Consider the following 26,459-nt stretch of genomic DNA (forward strand, 5'->3'; position numbering starts at 1 on the left):
CTAAAATTTTTACCCATTGTCTGGAGAAGTAGAATTGATAATAATTAATTTCAGGACCATACCCATAAATTATGTATGGTCTACCTAAACTGTAACTCTTTTATTACAATAGATTAGATGGAGTGCAATTTTTTTCTTTTGTGTACTTTAAAAAAATGTTAATATGTGTTATATAATATATTATATATGTTAAATGTTATATATGTGGCCATACAGAATATAAAAAATACTTAAAAATTTTTTTGTTTTCTTTTTAGAATTTGACAACAATATACATTAGTTAGGTAAACATCAAGGAAAGTTGAACAAAGTGGACCTAACTGATGTTTGCAACACCATTGAGGAACCTGTGTTGTGTTTCTCAGGGAAACTGAACATACCATGTTAATATAACCTTTATAGAATGGCATGCAAAAAAATTTTTTCCCTTATCAGGTAAGACATATGTTATGTTAGTACTCATTATTTTAAAAAATATCTGGGATATACTTAGTCTGTAGCTAAAATGTGCTACTATTAGGTAACTATAGAGACTTAATTTGTAGAATTATTATCTAAATAGAGACCCCCTACACTAGGCATTGCTAAATGATAAGGAAATTAATATATTTCAAGTCAATTAAGTTATTTCACAATAAAAATTAAGCACTATTAAAATGTTTATTTATTTATTTTAGGTTTTTTTTAATTGGAGTTCCATTTGCAAACATATACTGAACAACCAATGCTCATCCTGTCAAGTGCCCTCCTCAGTGCCCTTCAACAAGTCACCCCGTCCCCCCGCCCACCTCCTCTTCCACTACCCCTTGTTCGTTTCCCAGAGTTAGGAGTCTCTCATGTTCTGTCACCCTCACTGATATCTCCCACTCATTTTCTCTCCTTTCCCCTATAATCCCTTTCACTATTTTTAATATTCCCTGAATGAATGAAACCATATATTTGTCTTCTCTGATTGACTTACTTCACTCAGCATAATACCCTCCAGTTCTATCTATGTAGAAGCAAATGGTGGGTATTCCTCGTTTCTAATGGCTGAGTAATATTCCATTACATATATAGACCACATCTTCTTTATCCATTCATCTTTCGATAGACATTGAAGCTCCTTCCACAGTTTGGTTATTGTGGACATTGCTGCTATCTATAAACATTGGGGTGCAGGTGTCTCGGCTTTTCACTGCATCTGTACCTTTGGGGTAAATCCCCAGTAGTGCAATTGCTGGGTCATAGGGTAGCTCTATTTTTAACTGTTTGAGGAACCTCCACACAGATTTCCAGAGTGGCTGTACCAGTTCACATTCCCACCAACAGTGCAGGAGGGTTCCCCTTTCTCTACATCCTCTCCAAAATTTGTTGTTTCCTGTCTTGTTAATTTTCACCATTCTCACTGGTGTGAGATAGTATCTCATTATGGTTTTGATTGGTATTTCCCTGAGGGCAAGTGATGCGGAGCATTTTCTCATGTGCTTGTTGGCCATGTCTATGTCTCCTTTGCTGAAATTTCTGTTCATGTCTTTTGCCCATTTCATGAGTGGATTCTTTGTTTCTTGGGTGTTGAGTTTAATAAGTTCTTTATAGATCTTGGATACTAGCCCTTTATCTGATAGGTCATTTGCAAATATCTTCTTCCATTCTGTAGGATGTCTTTCAGTTTTGTTGACTGTTTCTTTAGCTGTGCAGAAGCTTTTTAACCTGATGAAGTCCCAATAATTCATTTTTGTTTTTGTTTCCCTTGCCTTCATATGTGATATCTTACAAGAAGTTGGTGTGGCCAAGTTCAAAAAGGATGTTGCCCATATTCTCCTCTAGGATTTTGATCGATTCTTGTCTCACATTTAGATCTTTCATCCATTTTGAGTTTATCTTTGTGTATGGTGTAAGAGAATGGTCTAGTTTCATTCCTCTGCACATTGTTGTTCAATTTTGCCAGCACCATTTATTGAAAAGGCTATCCTTTTTCCAGTGGATAGTCTTTCCTCCTTTGACAAATATTAGTTGACCATAGAGTTGAGGGCGCATTTCTGGGTTCTTTATTCTGTTCCATTGACCTATGTGTCTGTTTTAGTGCCAGTACTACACTGTCTTGATGATCACTGCTTTGTAGTACAACTTGAAATTCAGCATTGTGATGCTCCGGTTCTGGTTTTCTTTTCAATATTCCTCTATTCGGGATCTTTTCTGATTCCACACAAATCAAGATTATTTGTTCCAACTCTCTGAAGAAAGTCCATGGTGTTTTGATAGAGATTGCATTCAACGTGTTAATTGTCCTGAGTACCATGGACATTTTCACAATATTTATTCTTCCAATCCATGAGCATGGAATATTTCTCCATCTCTTTGTGTCTTCATCAATTTCTTTCAGAAATGTTCTATAGTTTTTAGCGTAGAGATCCTTTACCTCTTTGGTTAGGTTTATTCCTAGCTTATGCTTTTGGGTGTAATTGTAAATGGAATTGACTCCTTAATTTCTCTTTCTTCAGTTTCATTGTTAGTGTATAGAAATGCCACTGACTTCTGGGCATTGATTTTGTATCCTACCACGCTGCCAAATTGCTGTTTGAGTTCTAACAATCTTGGGGTGGAGTCTTTTGGGTTTTCTAGGTACAGTATCATGCCATCTGAGAAGAGGGAGAGTTTGACTTCTTCTTTGCCAATTTGAATGCCTTTTATTTCTTTTTGTCACCTGATTGCTGAGGCTAGGACTTCTAGTACTATGTTGAATAGCAGCGGTGAGAGTGGACATCTTGTCATGTTCCTGCTCTTAGGGGAAAGGCTCCCAGTGTTTCCTCATTGAGAATGATATTTGCGGTGGGCATTTTGTAGATGGCTTTTAAGAAACTGAGTTATGTTCCCTCTATCCCTACACTCTGAAGAGTGCCTGGGGGGCACGGCTGTCTGACCCACCAGCTTCTCCCAGATGCCCCAAGGGCGAGCGCTCCAGTCCTTTACCAAGATCGACCCACAGTTTGTGGTGGGCTTTCCCCAGGGCATACCTCCTCTATTAGTGACTCTGGAAAATTGGAGGCCTCACTGCCCCTCCTATGATTCTGCCCAATTTCCCTGCTAAGCGCTTTTCCATCTGGGAAGAATGTGGTGCCAATTTTTTAAAGTTCTTGCTTCTCTGGAGCTGAGGCTTTTGCGCTGGCCTTAGCCCTGCTCTTGCGGAGCCCCTCCCTACTTGATTCTTTTATTTTATTTTTTTCCACCTTTCTACCTTGTTAGAAGTGAAAACCCTTCTCTCTGTAGCGTTCTGACAGTTCTCTCTTTAAATCTCAGGTCAAATTTGTAGGTGTTCAGTTTGAAAATTATCTAGGTAAGTTGGTGGGGCCAGGTGAGCCCCTACTCCTCCACCATCTTGCCCCGCCTCTTGAGCTCTATTAAAATATATAAAGATACACATTAACAATATTATCAGTTTTGATAGTAGTAGTATATATAATTAAAGCAATATTTTAAGCCATATAAATGCCCATATACCACTGGTGAACTTTCCTTCAGTTCTTTAATGACAGTTGACCCTTGACCAACACAGGGGTTAGAGGTGCCATCCCTTGTGGAGTTGAAAATCCCCACTTAACTTTTGACTCCCTAAAATCAGAACTATTAATGGCCTACTCTTGACCGTAAGTTTACCAATAACATAGTCAAATAACACACATTTTGTGTGTTATGTGTCTTGTATACTGAACTCTTTTTTTTTATAAATCTTTTTTTAAAATTTTTATTTATTTATGATAGTCACACAAAGAGAGAGAGAGAGAGAGAGAGAGAGGCAGAAACATAGGCAGAGGGAGAAGCAGGCTCCATGCACCGGGAGCCCGACGTGGGATTCGATCCCAGGTCTCCAGGATCGTGCCCTGGGCCAAAGGCAGGCGCTAAACCACTGCGCCACCCAGGGATCCCTGAACTCTTATAATAAAGTAAGCTAGTGAGAAGAAAATGTTATTAAGAAAGTCATAAGGAAGAGAAAATATATTAGACTACTGCACTGTATTTATTTTAAAAATCCACCTATAAATGGGTTCAGGCAGTTCAAACCTATATCATTCAATGGTCAACTGTAGGTTCAATCAGTGCGTAATTGAATATTCCTTTTTAATTGTAAATAGAGCAACTATTTCAGTCTACACTGAATTTATAAAAACTCTTATGAAAAACACATATACTGCATAGTGTATAAAATATACATGTGTAATATAATAATTTTGGCACAAATACTATATACCCAATTCCCAAGTCATGAAATAAAATGTTGTCTTCACCAAAATAGCCCATGATATGACTTCTGGACCACATCCCCCTCTTTCCACTATATAGATTATCACTAACTAGATTTTTAATGATCTTTTCATTAATTTTCTTCATGATTTTACCACCTGGTTATACATCCCTAAACGATATAGTTTAGCTTTACATGTTTTCAAATTTTGTATAAAGGAATCTTATATGTCTTTTGATTCTTTCAATATTATGTGCCAGCTCTGAGGTAGACTCCAGGAAGGCTCAAAGCTTTCCACCTCTTGGTGTTCATGGTTTTACATATTTCCTTCCCCTTAAATAATTTGCTTCTAAACATCATATGGCAACATTAAAAGACTGAGTTATGAAAGACTGTGACTTTCATCTGAAAGACAACTCTTTCTCTCTCTCACTAGCTTAGTTGAAGCCAAGCGCTATGTGGGAGAGATCCTTGTAGCCAAGAACTGAGCACAGTCTCCATTCACCAACCAGCAAGGAAGAGAGGTCCTTGCTCCAGTGGCCCTCAAGGAACTGAATCCCACCAAGGATCACATGAGTGAAACTGGAAGTGGATTCTTCCCCAATCGAGACCTCAGATGAGACTTAATGCCAGGTAATCAGTTGAGGAACCCTTGTGAGAACCCAAATGAACAACAGGGAATTCCTGATCCACAGAAACTGTGAGGTAATAAGTTTGTGTCATTTTAAGAGGCTAAAAAGTGAGATAATGTTACATAACAATGCATATCCAGTACAGATTTATCTAGCACACACCACACACAGATGAGGAAAAGGGATCAAAAGGTGCAGAGAGGTGGATATGTTAGAATACAGTAGTCACAAGCTCAGAAAGGGCAACTGGCTGAATATGATCCCTAGTAGGTCTCAAAGGCACTCTCTTTACTGAGGTAATAAGGAATTATCAGGCATGGGAGTCAGTGGCATCACTGAGAAAATAGTGTCTATTATTCTGAATTCAGAGGTTGTAGTAGGGAATACTATCAGAGAACTGATCTCCCTAGGAATAATGGGCATGATATATCTCGGAATAGTGGAGGTCAGGTGGCAGCATTTAACTCTAGGAAGTAACAGGAGTATAATGATGTAATGGCCAACAAGGTTGGAATGACAAAGGGGACAGAATGATATGTGAACCTCAAGGATCTACCTATCAATATGGATAATAGAACATGGTGTCCCCAGAATAGGATATAGGCAACCAAATAGGTTATAGGTATACTGTACCTTAAGCTCTATACCTTAAGTTTTTTAGCTTAACCTCTATAGAACTAGGGAGTACATGAACAAAAAGCTGATGTCAGTGGTCCCCCAAAACATGTGATCCCTCATGCAGTTTTCAGACCTGAGCCAGTTCTCAGACCTAGAATGCATTGACCCATCAATAGAGGCCAGTCACCCAGGCTAAAGAACAACAACAAGTATTTATAGTAGAAATTTCTTTAAAACTTTCCAAATAAATATATAACCATATACAGGGGAAGCTGCAGTATTCATATATCTGGATGCTGTGGGATATGGGATATGAGATGACCATGAGTGCTAAATATACAAAATGCCAATATACCCCCACTAGAATACAATAATCCATACCGGGATATAGGAGTTACCTACTCATCTTCACTCCCAGTACTCATTTGTGGAATTGTACCTCATTATCCCATAATTATAGGCTTTGTGCACCAACGGGTCTCAGCTATAAGAGAAGAGTGCTATCTCCAGGGGACATGGTAAAGTTCTTATTGGAATAAAAATTCTGGATGTCACCTTATCCCCTTGGGTTTCTAGTGCCAGGAGATCAGCAAGCAGAGAAAGGAGCTATGGAGACCAGGAGGTGATCTAAAAGTAAATCCTTGGTATACATATTTCCAGGATTAACTATAGATGTGCAAGTAATGTAGCCTGAAGAAGATATAGGAACAAGGGACTCAGGGTTCTCAGGGATGGGGATCTAGGTCAATTCCCTGGACAAGTCAGCTAAAGGAGCAGAGGAACCACATACTTCACTCTCCTCTTCCAGGTTTTTCTCAAAATTGACACAAACCACAAGAAGTGAGATTAATGAAAGAAATTCATAGACATGAGCGGACCTAGAGGTAGATACATAATATCCCATAAGATTCCTTCCAAAAATGCCCTGAACCACAAGATACTGCCAGTATAGAATACTATAGGCACACACTATTTACCCACACTCTTCTGTAGGTATAAATGTTAAACTAGGTCAAACAGCCACTGAAAGTCAGCCTCCTCTCTCCTTTCTCTACTTCAAAAGTTGATCAAAGGTAGTAATAAGTGTTGGAGGACTACAAGGTCCCAACTCCCTTGCTCCTAAGAGAAGCAGGTTTGTAAACAGTCCACACCCCTCCTCTCTGGGGTCACAATATGAGGGTAGAATTGAACTGGAACCACATTTTGCATTAGATTCTTTTAGACTCCTATTTTGTTTCCCTCAGTTTCTTACTGATTCCTCCTGGAACTCTTCCTTATACACCAGTCGTGCAAGATTCTCTTTTTCAGCCTCTGTTTATTGTAATGCCATGTCATAATCACAGCTTGGGACAGTTCCCCCTAAAGAAGCCTCCTTTAGGGAGAAGGTTGTGAAGATGGTGAGCTGTATCACTCATGGGAGTGTGTCCTATCCCTCAGCATATATGATAACATTTAAAACGTTGGAGACTAATAGTCTAAAAACAAGTGTACAAAAAACTGTCAGAAGAAGCAGCCCACCATGAAAAGCTTTCATGCTTCAGTGAAAAATTAGTTCAGGAGTTGACTGTCGCCATTGGTACCACTCATATGGTATGGAAATGTTTTGAAGGGACTGCTACTGAGATTGGGACCACTGGTGTTAGGGTGACCTCAGGAGCAGACTCCGACACAGAGGTTTGAGGACAAGTAGTTTGTTTGGGAGAGCATCTCAGTAAGTGTCACAGGGAATCTGAGAAGTGACCAGGAAAGAGATGGATGTCAATCCAGAATGGTTTCAAGAGCAGATGACACCCAGAGGTGGCTGGGGTTCAGTCCCACCGAGGACATGTGGTCTCCTATGCTCCACTTAGAGGAAAGAGGCTAGAGTGCCTAGCCAACTGCTGCCCATTGGTTGAGGACTTCTCTTAGACACTTGCTTTGCCTACCTCTGGCCTGCTGAGAGCTTGCTCCTTCATCTAGACAAAGCCCTCAGCAGAGAGTTCCAGGTACTTGCTGTAAATAACCTCCTTCCAATGTCCTCATGGAGAGTCCTGAGGGGATAGAGGTAGAAATCCTAAAGTCAACTGCCGTGGACCCCTCTTCCTGCAGGGAACACCAGAACAGTTGACAGCTAAGGATAACAATTCAGGAAGGAAAAATAATGAGACGCGAAGGCTTTTGATGTGTATGCCTGGAAAATTAAGATTTATTCAAGATATAGGAACATCTCCATATGAGACAATCTGGCCAGAAACAAAAATGTGATTGGGATGACATGTTGGTTGACAGATTTCAGAGAAAACTCAAGCTTTGTATTCCTTTGGGAGGGAGCTAGTAAGAAGGGAGGTGAGGAGGAGGGCATTGGTGATGGGGGAGTGAGTATATTTGGAGGCCAACTCAGTTGAAAAGTCCCTCGGAACGGAGGATTGAGGGTTGGCCTCTCATGCTTCAGCTCTTAGTTGGACTATATCAAGAAGACTGGTTGATGAAAGACAGTGGGATGCTGGCCAAGATACTCAGCAGCAAGAACCCCCAGAGTAGGTTGGGCAGCAGCAGGTGGTCTAGTAACAGCTGGGGCGGCAGCAGCTGGACACGCAGCAGCTGGGGCGGCAGCAGGTGGTCCTGCAGCAGGTGGTCTGGCAGCAGGTGGGGCGGCAGCAGCTAGAGATGCAGCAGCTGGGCCTGCAGCAGCTGGAGCCACAGCCACTGGAACCACAGCAGGAGGGGCGGCAGCAGCTGGACACACAGCAGCTGGGGCGGCAGCAGGTGGTCCTGCAGCAGGTGGTCTGGCAGCAGGTGGGGCGGCAGCAGCTGGACACACAGCAGCTGGGCCTGCAGCAGCTAGAGCCACAGCAGCTGGAACTAGAGCAGGAGGGGCGGCAGCAGCTAGAGATGCAGCAGGAGGGGCGGCAACAGCTGGAGCCACAGCAGCTGGAACTGGAGCAGGAGGGGCGGCAGCAGCTAGACACACAGCAGCTGGGGCGGCAGCAGGTGGTCCTGCAGCAGGTGGTCTGGCAGCAGGTGGGGCGGCAGCAGCTAGAGATGCAGCAGCTGGGCCTGCAGCAGCTGGAGCCACAGCCACTGGAACCACAGCAGGAGGGGCGGCAGCAGCTGGACACACAGCAGCTTGGGCGGCAGCAGGTGGTCCTGCAGCAGGTGGTCTGGCAGCAGGTGGGGCGGCAGCAGGTCTCCTGGCCACAGCCCTGCTCAGAGCAGACGGAGCCACAACAGGAGTTGACCATGGTGTCAGAGAGTGGAGGTTCTGGGTGTGTTTTCCAGGGGAGTGAAGGTGTTAAGTTTGGGAGTCTCATTCTGCCATGGCCTCTTATATACCGCCTGAAGACAGTGACTTGCCAACACGTCTTCCTTATTTTTGTTTTCCTACTATTTAAGTAATTGTCAGATTATACAATAATGTTTGTCTGCATTTGTTGTATTCATGGAAACTAATTTTCTTTTCTAGATGTGATACATTAAACTGGTCTACTTTTCCCCCTGACTCACACCCTTGGCATCTTCTGAACCACTCTCGTCTTCCTCCACAGAGGGCTGTCAAGTGATAGGTGGCATTTGCAATTTATTTCTTTCCGTCCCCTCCTGTATCCTATAGCAGGATGGGATTAGGGCCAACAGATTTCTGGTCATGCATTTCTTCCAATGACCAGTGGGGAGGACATCCCATGTGCATAGTGTGGCATGTGGGAAGTGGCAGGAGACAAGAGGAAAAGACCCTATATTGTGGGTCATTGTTGGGCAATGGGGAAGGAGACAGTTGTGTGTGTGTGTGTGTGTGTGTGTGTGTGTGTGTGTGTGTGATGCGATGCTGCTCATCTCTGCCACTGGAATGGGTTTTCCTCAATGTTTCTAACCCCCGGTCATGTTCTCTACCCTTGAACCGTGGCAGGCATATTACCTATATGGTTCCTGTCACTGTGCTGATTTAGGGTTTAGTGGCTGTTAGTTTTGCTGTCATATATTTTTGTATTGCATGTCTCTGGATGGCCTTTTGATCCCAAAAATTTTAGTCTCTTTCTTTTTTTTCTTGCCTCATTCTTAATTAAAAATACTCTTCAATAGAGCAAAAAGAAAATGTCGAATAATCAGAATGTGCCTCTCCTTAGAATTTCCTTCCAGAGCTGGGAAATAAATAGCACATGTTTGTTTTTTGATCCCTTTGAAATGTGAATGGCTCTTAGTCAATGTAACTTCTTTTAGTTGCTATTTCTCCACATTCTCCACTCATGATAGTACAAGTTGAGCATGCGGCAAATCATCCAAAGGGCTTGTTAAATATGTTTGGGACAAATCCTAGAAGTTCTGATTACATGAGGAGCCTGAAGTTTGGCATTTGTAGCAAGTACCCTAATGATGTTGATACTGAAGGCCCAAGGACTACCCTTAGAGACCTGCTCCTTTATTCTGTTCATTCAAGCTTTGAGGAACTGCCTCTGTCAAGTTCCTCCGTGTTCTTTCAGGTTACTGGAAGCACCCGTGCCACACACACAGATATACAAACAATGGCAACATGCTATGGAAAGAATCATCAAAGGAGCTCATGGTAGTGTAATTTAACCAAAAGAATTGTGTTTATGGCACCTCGGCCTCAATGGCAATTTGGTAAAGACAAAGATTTTTTTCATAAATAAGTTACTTAGTCACTGTTTCTTGTTTACAATTTGTGACTTTTTTTTACTCTTACGTGGAATTTACACCTTGAAATTCAAAAGTCCTAAGCATGATCATCCATAAAGGTGTAAGTGGATATGTAAACATCCATTCTGTTTTTGATAGACAGAAGCACATCCTGTAATACCCACATTGATCAAGATAGAGCATTTTTAGTATAGAAGAGAGTCCCCACTTGTCTTTGAAAAGTCCCCATAGTCATAGGGACAATTTCTGTTCAAAATGTTTTTCTCCATAGCTTTTGTGCAGTTGGAACACGCTGTGAAATGGAGAGTCTAGGTGGGCCATACTTGGATTTTGGATCCACAGAAACTGAGGTAATAAATGAGTGTCACTTTAAGCTGCTAAATTTTGCATAAGAGCAGATAAGCAGTACAGATTTACGCACACACAGGTGAGAAAGGAGGAACCAAAAGGTGCAGAGAAGTAAAAGTGCTAAAATAGTTGTAGTCATAAGGCCAGAAAGCCCAAACTGCCTATTTCCCTAGGAGAGATCTAGGGCACTCTCTTAACTAAAGTTTAAGGGATCATCAGGTACCAGTGTCAGCAGGGTCAGTGAGATAGTAGTGCCTATTGCCTAAAGTCGGAGGTTGTGATGGGATTGCTGTGTCCAAACTGTGCTCCCTGGGAATAATGGGGATGAAAATATCCCTGAACGACAGAGTGCAGGTGGCAGCATTTAACTCTAGGAAGTAATGTGGGTATAATGATGTGATGGCCAACAAGATTGGAATGGACAGGGGGGCAGAATGATGTGTAATTGTCAGGGACCTAACAATGTGGATAATAGAGCATGATGTCCCTCATGATAGGATACGGGCAGCCAAATAGGGTGCACTTTTGTGTGTGTGTGTGTGTGTGTGTGTGTGTGTGTACAAGTGCATGCACACACATGCATGTATTAAAAGAGCTTAAGAATAGAAGAACAAGGGATCCCTGGGTGGCGCAGCGGTTTAGCGCCTGCCTTTGGCCCAGGGTGCGATCCTGGAGACCCGGGATCGGATCCCACGTTGGGCTCCTGGTGCATGGAGCCTGCTTCTCCCTCTGCCTATGTCTCTGCCTCTCTCTCTCTCTGTGTGTGTGTGACTATCATAAATAAATAAAAGTTTTTAAAAAAGAATAGAAGAACAAAGGCTGAAGTCATTAATCCCAATAGAAGGTCATGATCCCTGGCAAACTCTACCTCAGGTGGTTCTCAGACCCATTAACTCATCAGTGGAGAGACCAATCCCCTTGGATGAAGGACCACAACAAGTGTATGCCATAGAATTTTTTTAGGCCTCGCCCAAGAAATCTATAGCCATTGATGCCATGGCAGTTGGAACACTCATACGTTTGCAGGCTGTTGGACATGGGATCTGAGTTGAACTGACTGCAGGATATTCAGAATCTTTAATGGCCCCTATTTGAATTCATTGATCTAGATGTTAGAGTTAAAGGAGAAGTTTCTCCATTATCTTCATCCCACTGATCCATTTGGGAGAATTCTATCCTGGTTATAGTTCTGTGCACCTAGAGATCTGGCTCTAGAGAGGAAAACTACCTCGAGGGAACATGGAAAAGTTCAGAATGGTATTAAAAATCCAGCTGTCATCTTATCCCTTTGGGCTTCTAGTGCCAGGAAATCAGCAAGCCAAGAAAGGAGCTAAGGGAGCCAAAAGGATTTGTTTAGCATGGAGGTGACTTACAGGGGCACTCTTGCTATTCCTATTCCCAGAACTAACTGGTGATGAGCAAGTAGTATAACCTGAGGAGGACATAGCCATCATGGACTCCCGACTCTCAAGGATGGGAACCTGGGTCAGCATTCTAGGCAAGTCAGCTAAAGAGCAGAGGAGCCACCCATTAACTCACATCTTGCAGGTTATCTAAAAACTTGACACAAACTACATGGAGGGAGGTTAATGAGAAAAATCCACGGACATGAGCAGAACTAGGTGTAGACAGGTGGTATTCATTCAGATGCCTTTTGCCATTAATGCCCTGATCCACAATCTAGTGTGAGTATGGAGCACTAGTGGATCACAACATTTACCCACACTCTTCTGCAAGTAATTGTCTGAGGGTAGAGGTGACCCACCCGGAAGTCTACCCCCTCCATCTTTTCCACCCACCAAGGGTTGTCCAAAGGTAGTAATAAGTGATGGAGGACTACAAGGTCCCAACTCCCTTGCTCCTAAGAGAAGCAGGTTTGTAAACAGTCCACACCCCTCCTCTCTGGGGTCACAATATGAGGGTAGAATTGAACTGGAACCACATTTTGCATTAGATTCTTTTAGACTCCTATTTTGTTTCCCTCAGTTTCTTACTGATTCCTCCTGGAACTCTTCCTTATACACCAGTCGTGCAAGATTCTCTTTTTCAGCCTCTGTTTATTGTAATGCCATGTCATAATCACAGCTTGGGACAGTTCCCCCTAAAGAAGCCTCCTTTAGGGAGAAGGTTGTGAAGATGGTGAGCTGTATCACTCATGGGAGTGTGTCCTATCCCTCAGCATATATGATAACATTTAAAACGTTGGAGACTAATAGTCTAAAAACAAGTGTACAAAAAACTGTCAGAAGAAGCAGCCCACCATGAAAAGCTTTCATGCTTCAGTGAAAAATTAGTTCAGGAGTTGACTGTCGCCATTGGTACCACTCATATGGTATGGAAATGTTTTGAAGGGACTGCTACTGAGATTGGGACCACTGGTGTTAGGGTGACCTCAGGAGCAGACTCCGACACAGAGGTTTGAGGACAAGTAGTTTGTTTGGGAGAGCATCTCAGTAAGTGTCACAGGGAATCTGAGAAGTGACCAGGAAAGAGATGGATGTCAATCCAGAATGGTTTCAAGAGCAGATGACACCCAGAGGTGGCTGGGGTTCAGTCCCACCGAGGACATGTGGTCTCCTATGCTCCACTTAGAGGAAAGAGGCTAGAGCGCCTAGCCAACTGCTGCCCATTGGTTGAGGACTTCTCTTAGACACTTGCTTTGCCTACCTCTGGCCTGCTGAGAGCTTGCTCCTTCATCTAGACAAAGCCCTCAGCAGAGAGTTCCAGGTACTTGCTGTAAATAACCTCCTTCCAATGTCCTCATGGAGAGTCCTGAGGGGATAGAGGTAGAAATCCTAAAGTCAACTGCCGTGGACCCCTCTTCCTGCAGGGAACACCAGAACAGTTGACAGCTAAGGATAACAATTCAGGAAGGAAAAATAATGAGACGCGAAGGCTTTTGATGTGTATGCCTGGAAAATTAAGATTTATTCAAGATATAGGAACATCTCCATATGAGACAATCTGGCCAGAAACAAAAATGTGATTGGGATGACATGTTGGTTGACAGATTTCAGAGAAAACTCAAGCTTTGTATTCCTTTGGGAGGGAGCTAGTAAGAAGGGAGGTGAGGAGGAGGGCATTGGTGATGGGGGAGTGAGTATATTTGGAGGCCAACTCAGTTGAAAAGTCCCTCGGAACGGAGGATTGAGGGTTGGCCTCTCATGCTTCAGCTCTTAGTTGGACTATATCAAGAAGACTGGTTGATGAAAGACAGTGGGATGCTGGCCAAGATACTCAGCAGCAAGAACCCCCAGAGTAGGTTGGGCAGCAGCAGGTGGTCTAGTAACAGCTGGGGCGGCAGCAGCTGGACACGCAGCAGCTGGGGCGGCAGCAGGTGGTCCTGCAGCAGGTGGTCTGGCAGCAGGTGGGGCGGCAGCAGCTAGAGATGCAGCAGCTGGGCCTGCAGCAGCTGGAGCCACAGCCACTGGAACCACAGCAGGAGGGGCGGCAGCAGCTGGACACACAGCAGCTGGGGCGGCAGCAGGTGGTCCTGCAGCAGGTGGTCTGGCAGCAGGTGGGGCGGCAGCAGCTGGACACACAGCAGCTGGGCCTGCAGCAGCTAGAGCCACAGCAGCTGGAACTAGAGCAGGAGGGGCGGCAGCAGCTAGAGATGCAGCAGGAGGGGCGGCAACAGCTGGAGCCACAGCAGCTGGAACTGGAGCAGGAGGGGCGGCAGCAGCTAGACACACAGCAGCTGGGGCGGCAGCAGGTGGTCCTGCAGCAGGTGGTCTGGCAGCAGGTGGGGCGGCAGCAGCTAGAGATGCAGCAGCTGGGCCTGCAGCAGCTGGAGCCACAGCCACTGGAACCACAGCAGGAGGGGCGGCAGCAGCTGGACACACAGCAGCTTGGGCGGCAGCAGGTGGTCCTGCAGCAGGTGGTCTGGCAGCAGGTGGGGCGGCAGCAGGTCTCCTGGCCACAGCCCTGCTCAGAGCAGACGGAGCCACAACAGGAGTTGACCATGGTGTCAGAGAGTGGAGGTTCTGGGTGTGTTTTCCAGGGGAGTGAAGGTGTTAAGTTTGGGAGTCTCATTCTGCCATGGCCTCTTATATACCGCCTGAAGACAGTGACTTGCCAACACGTCTTCCTTATTTTTGTTTTCCTACTATTTAAGTAATTGTCAGATTATACAATAATGTTTGTCTGCATTTGTTGTATTCATGGAAACTAATTTTCTTTTCTAGATGTGATACATTAAACTGGTCTACTTTTCCCCCTGACTCACACCCTTGGCATCTTCTGAACCACTCTCGTCTTCCTCCACAGAGGGCTGTCAAGTGATAGGTGGCATTTGCAATTTATTTCTTTCCGTCCCCTCCTGTATCCTATAGCAGGATGGGATTAGGGCCAACAGATTTCTGGTCATGCATTTCTTCCAATGACCAGTGGGGAGGACATCCCATGTGCATAGTGTGGCATGTGGGAAGTGGCAGGAGACAAGAGGAAAAGACCCTATATTGTGGGTCATTGTTGGGCAATGGGGAAGGAGACAGTTGTGTGTGTGTGTGTGTGTGTGTGTGTGTGTGTGTGATGCGATGCTGCTCATCTCTGCCACTGGAATGGGTTTTCCTCAATGTTTCTAACCCCCGGTCATGTTCTCTACCCTTGAACCGTGGCAGGCATATTACCTATATGGTTCCTGTCACTGTGCTGATTTAGGGTTTAGTGGCTGTTAGTTTTGCTGTCATATATTTTTGTATTGCATGTCTCTGGATGGCCTTTTGATCCCAAAAATTTTAGTCTCTTTCTTTTTTTTCTTGCCTCATTCTTAATTAAAAATACTCTTCAATAGAGTATTTTTCTCCTTTCCCCTTTATTCCCTTTCACTATTTTTTATGTTCCCCAAATGAATGAGACCATATAATGTTTGTCCTTCTCTGATTGACTTATTTCACTCAGCATAATACCCTCCAGTTCCATCCACGTTGAAGCAAATGGTGGGTATTTGTCATTTGTAATGGCTGAGTAATATTCCATTGTATACATAAACCACATCTTCTTTATCCATTCATCTTTTGATGGACACCGAGGCTCCTTCCACAGTTTGGCTATTGTGGACATTGCTGCTAGAAACATCGGGGTGCAGGTGTCCCGGCATTTCATTGCATCTGTATCTTTGGGGTAATTCCCAAGCAGTGCAACTGCTGGGTTATAGGGAAGGTCTATTTTTAACTCTTTGAGGAACCTCCACACAGATTTCCAGAGTGGCTGCACCATTTCACATTCCCACCAACTGCGCAGGAGGGGTCCCCTTTCTCCACATCCTCTCCAACATTTGTGGTTTCCTGCTTTGTTAATTTTCCCCATTCTCACTGGTGTGAGGTGGTATCTCATTGTGGTTTTGATTTGTATTTCCCTGATGGCAAGTGATGCGGAGCATTTTCTCATATGCATGTTGGCCATGTCTATGTCTTCCTCTGTGAGATTTCTGTTCATGTCTTTTGCCCATTTCATGATTGGATTGTTTGTTTCTTTGGTGTTGAGTGTAATAAGTTCTTTATAGATTTGGAAACTAGCCTTTTATCTGATACGTCATTTGCAAATATCTTCTCCCATTCTGTAGGTTGTCTTTTAGTTTTGTTGATGGTATCTTTTGCTGTGCAAAAGCTTCTTATCTTGATGAAGTCTCAATAGTTCATTTTTGCTTTTGTTTCTTTTGCCTTCATGGATGTATCTTGCAAGAAGTTACTGTGGCCAAGTTCAAAAAGGGTGTTGGCTTTGTTCTCCTCTAGAATTTTGATGGATTCTTGTCTCACATTTAGATCTTTCATCCATTTTGAGTTTATCTTTGTGTATGGTGCAAGAGAGTGATCTAGTTTCATTCTTCTGCATGTGGATGTCCAATTTTCCCAGCACCATTTATTGAAGAGACTTTTTCCCAGTGGATAGTCTTTCCTGCTTTGTCGAATATTAGTTGACCATAAAGTTGGGCGTCCACTTCTGGATTCTCTATTCTGTTCCATTGATGTATGTGTCTGTTTTTGTGCCAGTACCACACTGTCTTGATGACCACAGCTTTGTGGTACAACCTGAAATCTGGCATTGTGATGTCCCCGCTATGGTTTTGTGTTTTAAAATTCGGGGTTTGTGTTTTAAAATCTGGCTATTCAGGTTCTTTTCTGATTCCATACAAATCTTCTTTTTTTTTAATTTATTTTTTATTGGTGTTCAATTTACTAACATACAGAATAACACCCAGTGCCCGTCACCCATTCACTCCCACCCCCCGCCCTCCTCCCCTTCTACCACCCCTAGTTCGTTTCCCAGAGTTAGCAGTCTTTACGTTCTGTCTCCCTTTCTGATATTTCCCACACATTTCTTCTCCCTTCCCTTATATTCCCTTTCACTATTATTTATATTCCCCAAATGAATGAGAACATATAATGTTTGTCCTTCTCCGACTGACTTACTTCACTCAGCATAATACCCTCCAGTTCCATCCACGTTGAAGCAAATGGTGGGTATTTGTCATTTCTAATAGCTGAGTAATATTCCATTGTATACATAAACCACATCTTCTTTTTTTTTTTTTTTTTAAATTTTATTTTATTTTTTATTTATTTATGATAGTCACACACACAGAGAGAGAGAGAGAGAGTCAGAGACACAGGCAGAGGGAGAAGCAGGCTCCATGCACCGGGAGCCCGACGTGGGATTCGATCCCGGGTCTCCAGGATCGCGCCCTGGGCCAAAGGCAGGCGCTAAACCGCTGCGCCACCCAGGGATCCCAAACCACATCTTCTTTATCCATTCATCTTTCGTTGGACACCGAGGCTCCTTCCACAGTTTTGCTATCGTGGCCATTGCTGCTAGAAACATCGGGGTGCAGGTGTCCCGGCGTTTCATTGCATTTGTATCTTTGGGGTAAATCCCCAACAGTGCAATTGCTGGGTCGTAGGGCAGGTATATTTTTAACTGTTTGAGGAACCTCCACACAGTTTTCCAGAGTGGCTGCACCAGTAAAATAATTTGTTCCAACTCTCTGAAGAAAGTCCATGGTTTTTTGATAAGGATTGCATTAAACGTGTAAATTGCCCTGGGTAGCATTGACATTTTCACTATATTAATTCTTCCAATCCATGAGCATGGAATATTTTTCCATCTCTTTGTGTCTTTCTCAAATTCTTTAAGAAGTGTTCTGTAGTTTTTAGGGTATAGATCCTTTACCTCTTTGGTTAGGTTTATTCTTAAGTATCTTATGCTTTTGGGTGTAATTGTAAATGGGATTGACTCCTTAATTTCTCTTTCTTCAGTCTCATTGTTAGTGTATAGACTGACACTGACTTCTGGGCATTGATTTTTTGTGTTCTGCCACACTGCCAAATTGCTGTATGAGTTCTAGCAATCTTGGGGTGGAGTCTTTAGGGTTTTCTATATAGAGTATCATGTCATCGGTGAAGAGGGAGAGTTTGACTTCTTCTTTGCCAATTTGAATGCCTTTTATTTCTGTTTTTTGATCCCTTTGAAATGTGAATGGCTCTTAGTCAATATAAGTTCTTTTAGTTGCCATTTCTCCACATTCTCCACTCATGATAGTGCAAGTTAAGCATTCAGCAAATCATCCAAAGGGCTTGTTAAATATGTTTGGGACAAATCCTAGAGGTTCTGATTACATGAGGAGCCTGAGGTTTGGCATTTCTAGCAAGTATCCTGATGATGTTGATACTGAAGGCCCAAGGCTTAGAGACCTGCTCCTTTATTCTGTTCATTCAAGCTTTGAGGAACTGCCTCTGTCAAGTTCCTCCATGTTCTTTCAGGTTACTGGAAGCACCCGTGCCACACACACAGATATACAAACAATGGCAACATGCTATGGAAAGAATCATCAAAGGAGCTCACAGTAGTGTAATTTATTTTTTATTTTTATTTTTTAATGAATTTAATTTTTACTGGTGTTCAATTTGCCACCATATAGAATAACCCCCAGTGCTCATCCCATCAAGTGCCCCCCTCAGTGCCCGTCACCCAGTCACCCCCACTCCTTGCCCACCTCCCCTTCCACCACCCCTAGTTCGTTTCCCAGAGTTAGGAGCCTCTCATGTTCTGTCTCCCTCTCTGACATTTCCCACTCATTTTTTTCCTTTCCACTTATTCCCTTCCACTATTTTTTATATTCCCCAAATGAATGAGACCAAACGCCGGGACACCTGCACCCCGATGTTTATAGCAGCAATGGCCACGATAGCCAAACTGTGGAAGGAGCCTCGGTGTCCAACGAAAGATGAATGGATAAAAAAGATGTGGTTTATGTATACAATGGAATATTACTCAGCTATTAGAAATGACAAATACCCACCATTTGCTTCAACGTGGATTTCATTTCTTTTAGCTATATACACAAAATAGGATTGCTGGCTTATACAGTAGGTCTATTTTTCATTTTTTAGGGACTTTCCTACTGTTTTCCATTGTAGCTGCATCATTTTACACCTCTGCCAACAGTGTACAAGCATTGTAATTTCTCCACATCCTTGCCAGTACTTGCTGTTTTGTGGGATTTTATTGATGTGAGGTGGTATTTCATTTTTCTCCAGAAACAAACCTCCAGAACTCAGCTTTAGGGCTTTTGGGGGGAAGTTGGCTGCAGAGATAGTTAGAAACTCTCTATCCAGCTGTATCATAAGGTTTAGGTCCCTCATGTCTGCTCTGTTGGGCTGACTTTCCTTCTCACTTTGAGTTCTTGTCTTTCTGGCTTTATCAGGGCATATTGACTCATTTTTATTTCCAATATTTACCTGTCAACCCAAGTTAAATTGCCTAGTGTCTTTGCGTTTTATTCTAGTTTACACCTTACCATCTTGCTGTCTCTTTAAATTGTTGGGCTCTGAAGATGCCGGATGTTCTTCTGCTTCATTATTCAAGTTGTTGATCAGATTTCACTCTCTAGGTCTTTATTTCCAAGAAAGGAGACAGAAGATGAATATACAGGTTAAACAACATCAGCCTTTATATAGTGGAGTTGGAGTAAAACTTGAAAGAGTAAAAATTTCTCAACCAAAAGATTAGCCAACTAGTGTTTCAAAAAAAATGAGCTGGTACTGCCAATTCACCAATTGACTCTTTAAATACATTTTCCCCTTGGGGATCATGGGAGCCCAGGGAAGGATGAGAACCCTGGAAAATCCTATTTTTGAATTATGTTCTTCCAAATATGTGTCATTTTCAACTTTAGGATGGTTTTTGAGTAGTCATTACTTTCCTTGGACTAGTCTTTCTGAAAACAGAACCATGGACATGTCAACTTTGTTGAGAGTCTTTACATATAGTATGTTCATCAAAACATTGGGAGCCTATTTGGGGAAGATTGTATATATTTAATGCTAGAATCATGGTTCCAAATGATTTAGACATCCTTTCACAAGAAACTAATCTAACAAGGTGAAATCTCAGAACTTTTCTTAGATCTCAAAGAGTAGGTACCAATGCAACATGGCACATGAGATTGGGGAGGAGTAGGTATAGCTAAACTTCTTGAGAGATTTATTTGAACTATCTACGCATCCTAAGGTTGTATTTACCCTCAGTACCTCTTCCCTGGGTATAATATTATTACCAAAATGAGCTATGTTACTCCTGGTGTTTGGCAGTAAAAGAGATTAAGAACTGCTGGTTTACAGATAGCCACCAGACAGCTATAAGAATAGATTGAAGCAGTTTGTAATGAAAAAGACGTAGGAGTTTACATAATAGTAACCTCAGTACAAGTCCACACTTAGTGCCATTAATTTCTGAGTGCAAACATTGATACATTAACACAAGTATGGTATTTAAAAAGGAAGAAGACAGCACTGGATGTTATTCTATATGTTGGCAAATTGAACACCAATAAAAAACAAATTTATAAAAAAATAAATAAAAATTAAACAAATAAAAAGGAAGAAGACACCATTTCACTCTTCTCTGAGCATTCAGAACACATCTCAAAATGTGTTCAATTCTGGACTACATTAGAAGAATATAGACAAGCTGCAGTATATTAAAAGCAAAACTGCTAGGATGGTGACATCCTGATCAATGAAGAACAGATGAAAAAACTTGAGAAAATTAACCTAAAGGAAAATTGAGCAAAGCCATGGCTATGCAACATGGAGAAGCTGTATGTCAGAGATTGGATTTGCCCCAAATGGATGTCATGGCCTGATACAGGATAAGTGTATGGCTCATAGGGAAAAAAAATTTTTTTTACTCACCATCAAGTTTTATGGAATGGCTTCCTCCATACATAGTGGAGAGACTTAAGTGTAAGCTGGTATTGTAGAGGAAGACTCATGAACCAAATGGAAGAAGTTGGATGAAATGATTTCAAGGATTCCTTTCTACCATAAAGGACTTATAAATCTGATCAGATTCCTTATAATGCTTCTTTGTTCCTAGCCATTATGTTCTGGCCCTAATTTCCAGGTTGACACAGCCAAGATAAGAGCCTAGGCTCCTGATTCAACCTCTACTTAAAGGTTTGAGTGGTGTTCTGAGTCAACATCTTATATAACTCAGATGATCCCAGACACAATCTTCTATTGGAAAGATCCTTAGCCTTTTCTTTCTTCACAGGAAGGTGAGGGAACACAAGCAGTTTCCAAGTTGTTGTGGAGGCAAAGGCCCTAGAGGGTTTCGTTGTGGAGTATGAGAAGAACCCTAGGATTTCCATAAGAGCTTGTATTTTGGGAAAAGAATGTCCCTGAGAAACTCTGATGACTGGGGCCTACTGATAACTCAGTAGAGATCATTTTTATTTATATAAATTGGTTTATTTTTTCCCTTTATTGTGTGTGTTCTTAGCATAAGCTTAAACTTATGTTTGAAAAATCCCTCACTGAAAATCCCTCTAGTACTTTAACAGTTTCCTTATACTGAGTTTTTCATTCAAATGAAATTTTAGTTTAATAAATGAAGTTGTGGGCAGCCTGAGTGGCTCAGCGGTTTAGCACCACCTTCAGCCCAGGGCATGATCCTGGAGACCCGGGATAGAGTCCCACATCGGGCTCCCTGCATGGAACCTGCTTCTTCCTCTGCCTGCGTCTCTGCTTCTCTCTGTCTCTCTCTGTGTCTCTCATGAATAAATAAATAAAACCTTTTTTAAAAAAAATGAAGTTGTATCTTTTTCTCTTATTCTTTCTTTATTCAGAAATTGACTAGCTGTCCTATACCAAAAGAAGGATCTTTTCCTTTCAACTGAGACATAAACTGTCCAAAAAAGATGATGTTGAAATTCTCAGAAGAGTGATTCTCTTGCAAAAACACTAGAATATCAGAACCCTTTAGTCCTAGAAAATGGGTATATGATGCAAGTTTTAAAACATATAAGGAATGAGAGATAAAGAAAATAAATAAAGACAAATTTACTAAATCCAAGAGTATTAGAATTAGTATGTCTTACAACTGAAAAGTGGCAGTGTTTGCCTGCAAGCAGGAAACCTCAATAAATTTCTTCAAATACATGGATACGTACATCTGAACTTGAAACATCGCAATGTCCTTCAACAGGTGAGTAACTGAACCAATCAACCTGTGATACATCCATACTGTGGAATACTACTCAGCAATAAAAAGAATCAGTTATTGATACACTGAACAACTCGCATGATTTCAAGAGAATGATGATGAGTGTAAAAAGCCAATCACCAAAGGTTATACACTGTAAGATTCCATTTGTTGAAATACTTGAAATAAAATTATAGAGCTGGAGAACAGAATAGTGGTTGCCATGGGTTCTGGAGGCTGAGTTAGAGGGAGTGAGTGTGGCTATAAAGGCATAATATGTAAAAAAAAAAAGGGGGGGGGGTAATATGAAGAACGTTTATGAAGACAGAACAGTTTTGCTTCTTGACAGCAATGCTGGTAACACAAATCTATACTCATGATAAAAATGCATAGAACTACACACATACACAAGTACACAAAATATTGGTAAAATCTGAACAAGTTCCATAGGTTGTACTACTGTCCATTTCTGAGTTTTGATATGTACAGTAATTTTTAAAGATTATTTATTTATTTATTTATTTATTCATGAGAGACATAGAAGGAGAGAGAGACAGAGACACAGGCAGAGGGAGAAGCAGGTTCCAAGCAGGGAGCCCGACGTGGGACTCAACCTCGGGGTCTCCAGGATCACGCCCCAGGCTGATTGCGGCGCTAAACTGCGGAGCCACCGGGGCTGCCCAACATGTATTGTAATTATATTAGAAATGACCATTGGAGGAAATTGGGTGGAAGGTATCCAGGACTTTGCTGTACTCTTTTTTCAACTTCCCGTGAATCTATAGTTATTTCAAAATAAAATATAAAATAAGGCCAACTGGAGGTAAAGGGAAACATGCTTTTATTTGTTTACCATGCACCTTTATCTCAATGAATCATTATCACAACTTTATTTTCCACTTCAATCAAATTTGTATTTGAGAAATGAAGAGATCATTGTAGATATGAGGTAAAATTGGAAGATTCTAGTCTGTTGCGTTGAAGTCAGACACATACAAGTTTTAAAAATGTATTTTTATTTTTTTGTAAAGTGTAAGAACATTTAACATAAGATATACTTTCTTAGGAAATTTAAAGTATATAAAACAGTATTGTTAGCTCCAAATACTACACTATATATTAGATCTCCAGAACTTATTTATCTTGCATGACTGAAACTGTACTCTTTGACCAATATCTTCCTGTTTCCTCCTTCCCTTAACTCCTGGCATCATCATTCCACTCCCTGTTTCTATGAGTTTGATTATTTTAGATTCTACATGTAAGTAAGATCATGCAGTATTCGTTTTTCTGTGTCTGGCTTATTTCACTTAAGGTCCTCCAAGTCCATCCATAATGCAAATGGCAGAATCTTTCTTTTTAAAGTCTATCATATTCCATTGTATATATATACCACATTTTCTTTATCCATTCATCTGGCAATAAACACTTTGTTTCTGTATCTGGGCTATTAGTAATGTTGCCATAAACGTGGGAGTGCAGGTATCCTTTGAGATCCTGATTTCAATTACTTTGGATAAATACCCAGAAACGGATGCTATGGTAGTTCTATCTTTAATGTTTGAGGAACCTTAATATTGTTTTCCATTATAGCTGTACCAATTTAACATTCCCACCAACAATATACCAGAGTTCCCTTTTCTCAACATGCCCATCAACATTAGTCTTTTTTTAAAATAACAGCCATACTAATTAAGTATCAGGTGATATCTCATTATGATTTTGATTTGCATTTCCCTGATGATTAATAGTGTATGTCAATTTTAATAGGTGTATATTGTGATCCTTTCTTTAGAGAAAAACAATCCTCGGTTGTGAGTTTAAGTAACAAGTCCAAGATCACAGCTGGTATGTGGGTGGTACAGTCAGAATTCAGACCTAAGTCTAATTCTTAAGTTTATGGGCTATCCTCTACACTGAACTCCCTTTATTTAAATTGGTTTAAGGGCAGTCCCAGTGGCTCAGCAGTTTAGTGCCACCTTCAGCCCAGGGTGTGATCCTGGAGACCCAGGATCGAGTCCCACGTCCAGCTCCCTGCATGGAGCCTGCTTCTCCCTCTGCCTGTGTCTCTGTCTCTGTGTCTCTCATGAATAAATAAATAAAATCTTTTTAAATTTTTTTAAAAAAATAAAATAAATTGGTTTAAGTCAATTCAATTGGATTATAGTTTACTAAGGGCTCTCTTTTTTGGTAGCAGCTGTAATCTATAACTCTCATATTATACATTTTAGGGTCAGAAATACCTCCCTTTAAGCCTTTTCTTGTTTCTGCTGAGACTGAATTATGGTCTAGATAAAAATCTCATTGGTAAGTGCCAATTTAATTTTTCTGTTGTAGGGTTCCCTGAGAACATGTACTAATGTGTTGCATGAAAAAGACAGCAATATGCATTGAACATTTCATTAATAAGAAATAATGAGAGATGAGCAATATTAGCACCTTCCAATGCTAAAAAGTTTTATTTGGGAATCTCAAGAAGTTCCACACAATGGGTGCTTGGGTAGTTCAGATACACAAAAATCTCAGAAGAATGGAATCTTAACCTGGGAATTATGATCAGTTGTTGGCAAAAATGATTGTGGGCACAGACGGAATCCTCAAGACACTCAGACTGTGTTCTCATCCCATTACCTGGACTTGAAAATATTGGTAGATTTCCTGTTTTTAAAGAACAAACATATATCTGGAATGGATATAGACCTTCAGGAATCACCACTGGAATTGATAACAGAGCTTTACATGTAAAAAATTTATACTTATATACAAAAAGAATATACAGTGTAGCCCCAATTATGTAAAAAAAAAATGAAATAGGGCAGCCCGGCAGTTTAGCGCCACCTTCAGCCCAGAGCCTGATCCTGGAGACCTAGAATCGAGTCTTACATCAAGTTCCCTACATGAAGCCTGCTTCTCCCTCTGCCTTGTCTCTGCCTCTCTCTGTGTCCCTAATGAATAAATAAATAAAATCTTTTAAAAATGAAATAATTACAAATATTATATTGACATTTAATTATAAAAATTAAAAATATTGACATATTAATAATAATTATTTCTGTTTGATGAACTTATATAAACTGTTATTTTTCTTTTTAACACTTTTATCTTCTCTTTCTTGATGACTTGTTTTTCTTTTGTAAACAAACAAAAAAAGAAATAACGAAAACTTTGTCATATAACTATACCACTATTTAGAAATCTCTAAATGTGACCCTTTGGGGCTGGGGGCTGGAAGGTAGCAGACCAGGATGGCGCTGTCAGTGAGAAAGAATTTCCTTTTCCCTTTAAGGTCCTTCTAGCTGGAATTGGAAACAAATTGATGTGAAACAGATTAACAGAAGAAAATAAATTTTAGTAGCATACATTGGGGGAATCCACACACACATTGAAATTCCAAAGACCATAAAACAACGTGATGTTTATGTGAGCTAAGGAGAAGGGTGGGGGTCTGAAGACCATAAGGAGAGACAGACCACTAGCAGGAAGGTGAGAGGAGATGTTTAGAAAACAAAGGTTGCCCTATTATGTAGATAAATTTCTTAGGTGAAGAGGAATCACCATTAAAAGCTTTCTTTCTGGTACAAGCAGACAATTGAAAGGAAGATAAAGAACTTTTCCCAAATTTGCTGGGTTTTGATTGCCTTTAACTGAAACTAATGTTCATGCCAAAATGGCCCATTTTGGGGCAGCTGACCCTTAGCATCTGTACTTCTCAGCATTGTCCAAGTCTCAGCTCAAATCATCTCCTCCACAGAAGCCACCCCCAACCTCACAGTCTCAAGAATGTCCCAATCTCTTCTCTCTTACCATACTGTACTCTTTGTTTTTTAATTGTCTTCCTATCACTTATTTTTATTTGAAATCACCATGTTCATTCTTGTGCATATTGTGTTATCCTTTTAGAATGTCAGCTCTTGGTGTTACATGCTCATTTGTTTGAACAGTACATGGTATATAGTAAGCCTTCAGTAAGTACTTATTGAGTGAATGAATAAATTTAGCACATGATTACATGGGAATGGGGCCATGGTATGTTTGTATACATATTCAGACATAGAAATATTCGTGTAAACATGGGAAAAGGTCAGGAACAATATCTATTAATTTAATTTAGGGATAGGAGGAAAGTCATTAGGGAGACTTTTACTTAGTACTTTATAATATTTTTGAATGTTGGGGTTATTGTAGATACTTTTGTCTTCTTCCTAATATGTTTCAAATAAAATCAAGTTTTAAAACAAACAGGAGATTTGGCTTAGCCAAGAAACATAGCTTATGAACTATGGTATATTGTTATGACCTCTGCCAGATTTTGTATGACACTGCCAGGCTTGGGGCAAGGCCTCACAATAAAAGGCTGTTGACTCCCTGGTACCCTTAGGATGTATGGCAAACTTCTTAACATGGCTTCAACACCCTTCACATACCTACTTCTCCAACCCCATCTCTAGTCACTCTATCATTGTCCTCATTGCCCTAAGCTCTAGTCCACAGTTTTCAGATTCCACCCTTTGCAGTTCTATCCAACG

At 41.3% G+C, this 26,459-nt stretch overlaps 2 protein-coding genes across 2 annotated transcripts; both read right to left on the reverse strand.

Moving 5' to 3' along the window:
* Positions 1-7,633: 7,633 nt before the first annotated feature.
* Positions 7,634-8,735, reverse strand: LOC144285345 (uncharacterized). The gene has a single exon (XM_077850458.1). It carries the CDS (start codon positions 8,691-8,693, stop codon positions 8,013-8,015), a length of 681 nt encoding a protein of 226 aa, XP_077706584.1. The 5' UTR covers positions 8,694-8,735; the 3' UTR covers positions 7,634-8,012.
* A 4,620-nt stretch (positions 8,736-13,355) lies between these two features.
* Positions 13,356-14,457, reverse strand: LOC144285346 (uncharacterized). Its single transcript, XM_077850460.1, has one exon. The coding sequence runs from the start codon at positions 14,413-14,415 to the stop codon at positions 13,735-13,737; it is 681 nt and encodes a 226-aa protein (XP_077706586.1). The 5' UTR covers positions 14,416-14,457; the 3' UTR covers positions 13,356-13,734.
* Positions 14,458-26,459: the final 12,002 nt, after the last annotated feature.

This window comes from Canis aureus, chromosome 16 (assembly GCF_053574225.1).
Source record: "Canis aureus isolate CA01 chromosome 16, VMU_Caureus_v.1.0, whole genome shotgun sequence".
Classification (NCBI taxonomy): domain Eukaryota; kingdom Metazoa; phylum Chordata; class Mammalia; order Carnivora; family Canidae; genus Canis; species Canis aureus.

Coding starts and splice junctions, on each gene's coding strand:
- LOC144285345 (XM_077850458.1), bottom strand. CDS start 8,693: ATGGTCAACTCCTGTTGTGGCTCCGTCTGCTCTGAGCAGGGCTGTGGC.
- LOC144285346 (XM_077850460.1), bottom strand. CDS start 14,415: ATGGTCAACTCCTGTTGTGGCTCCGTCTGCTCTGAGCAGGGCTGTGGC.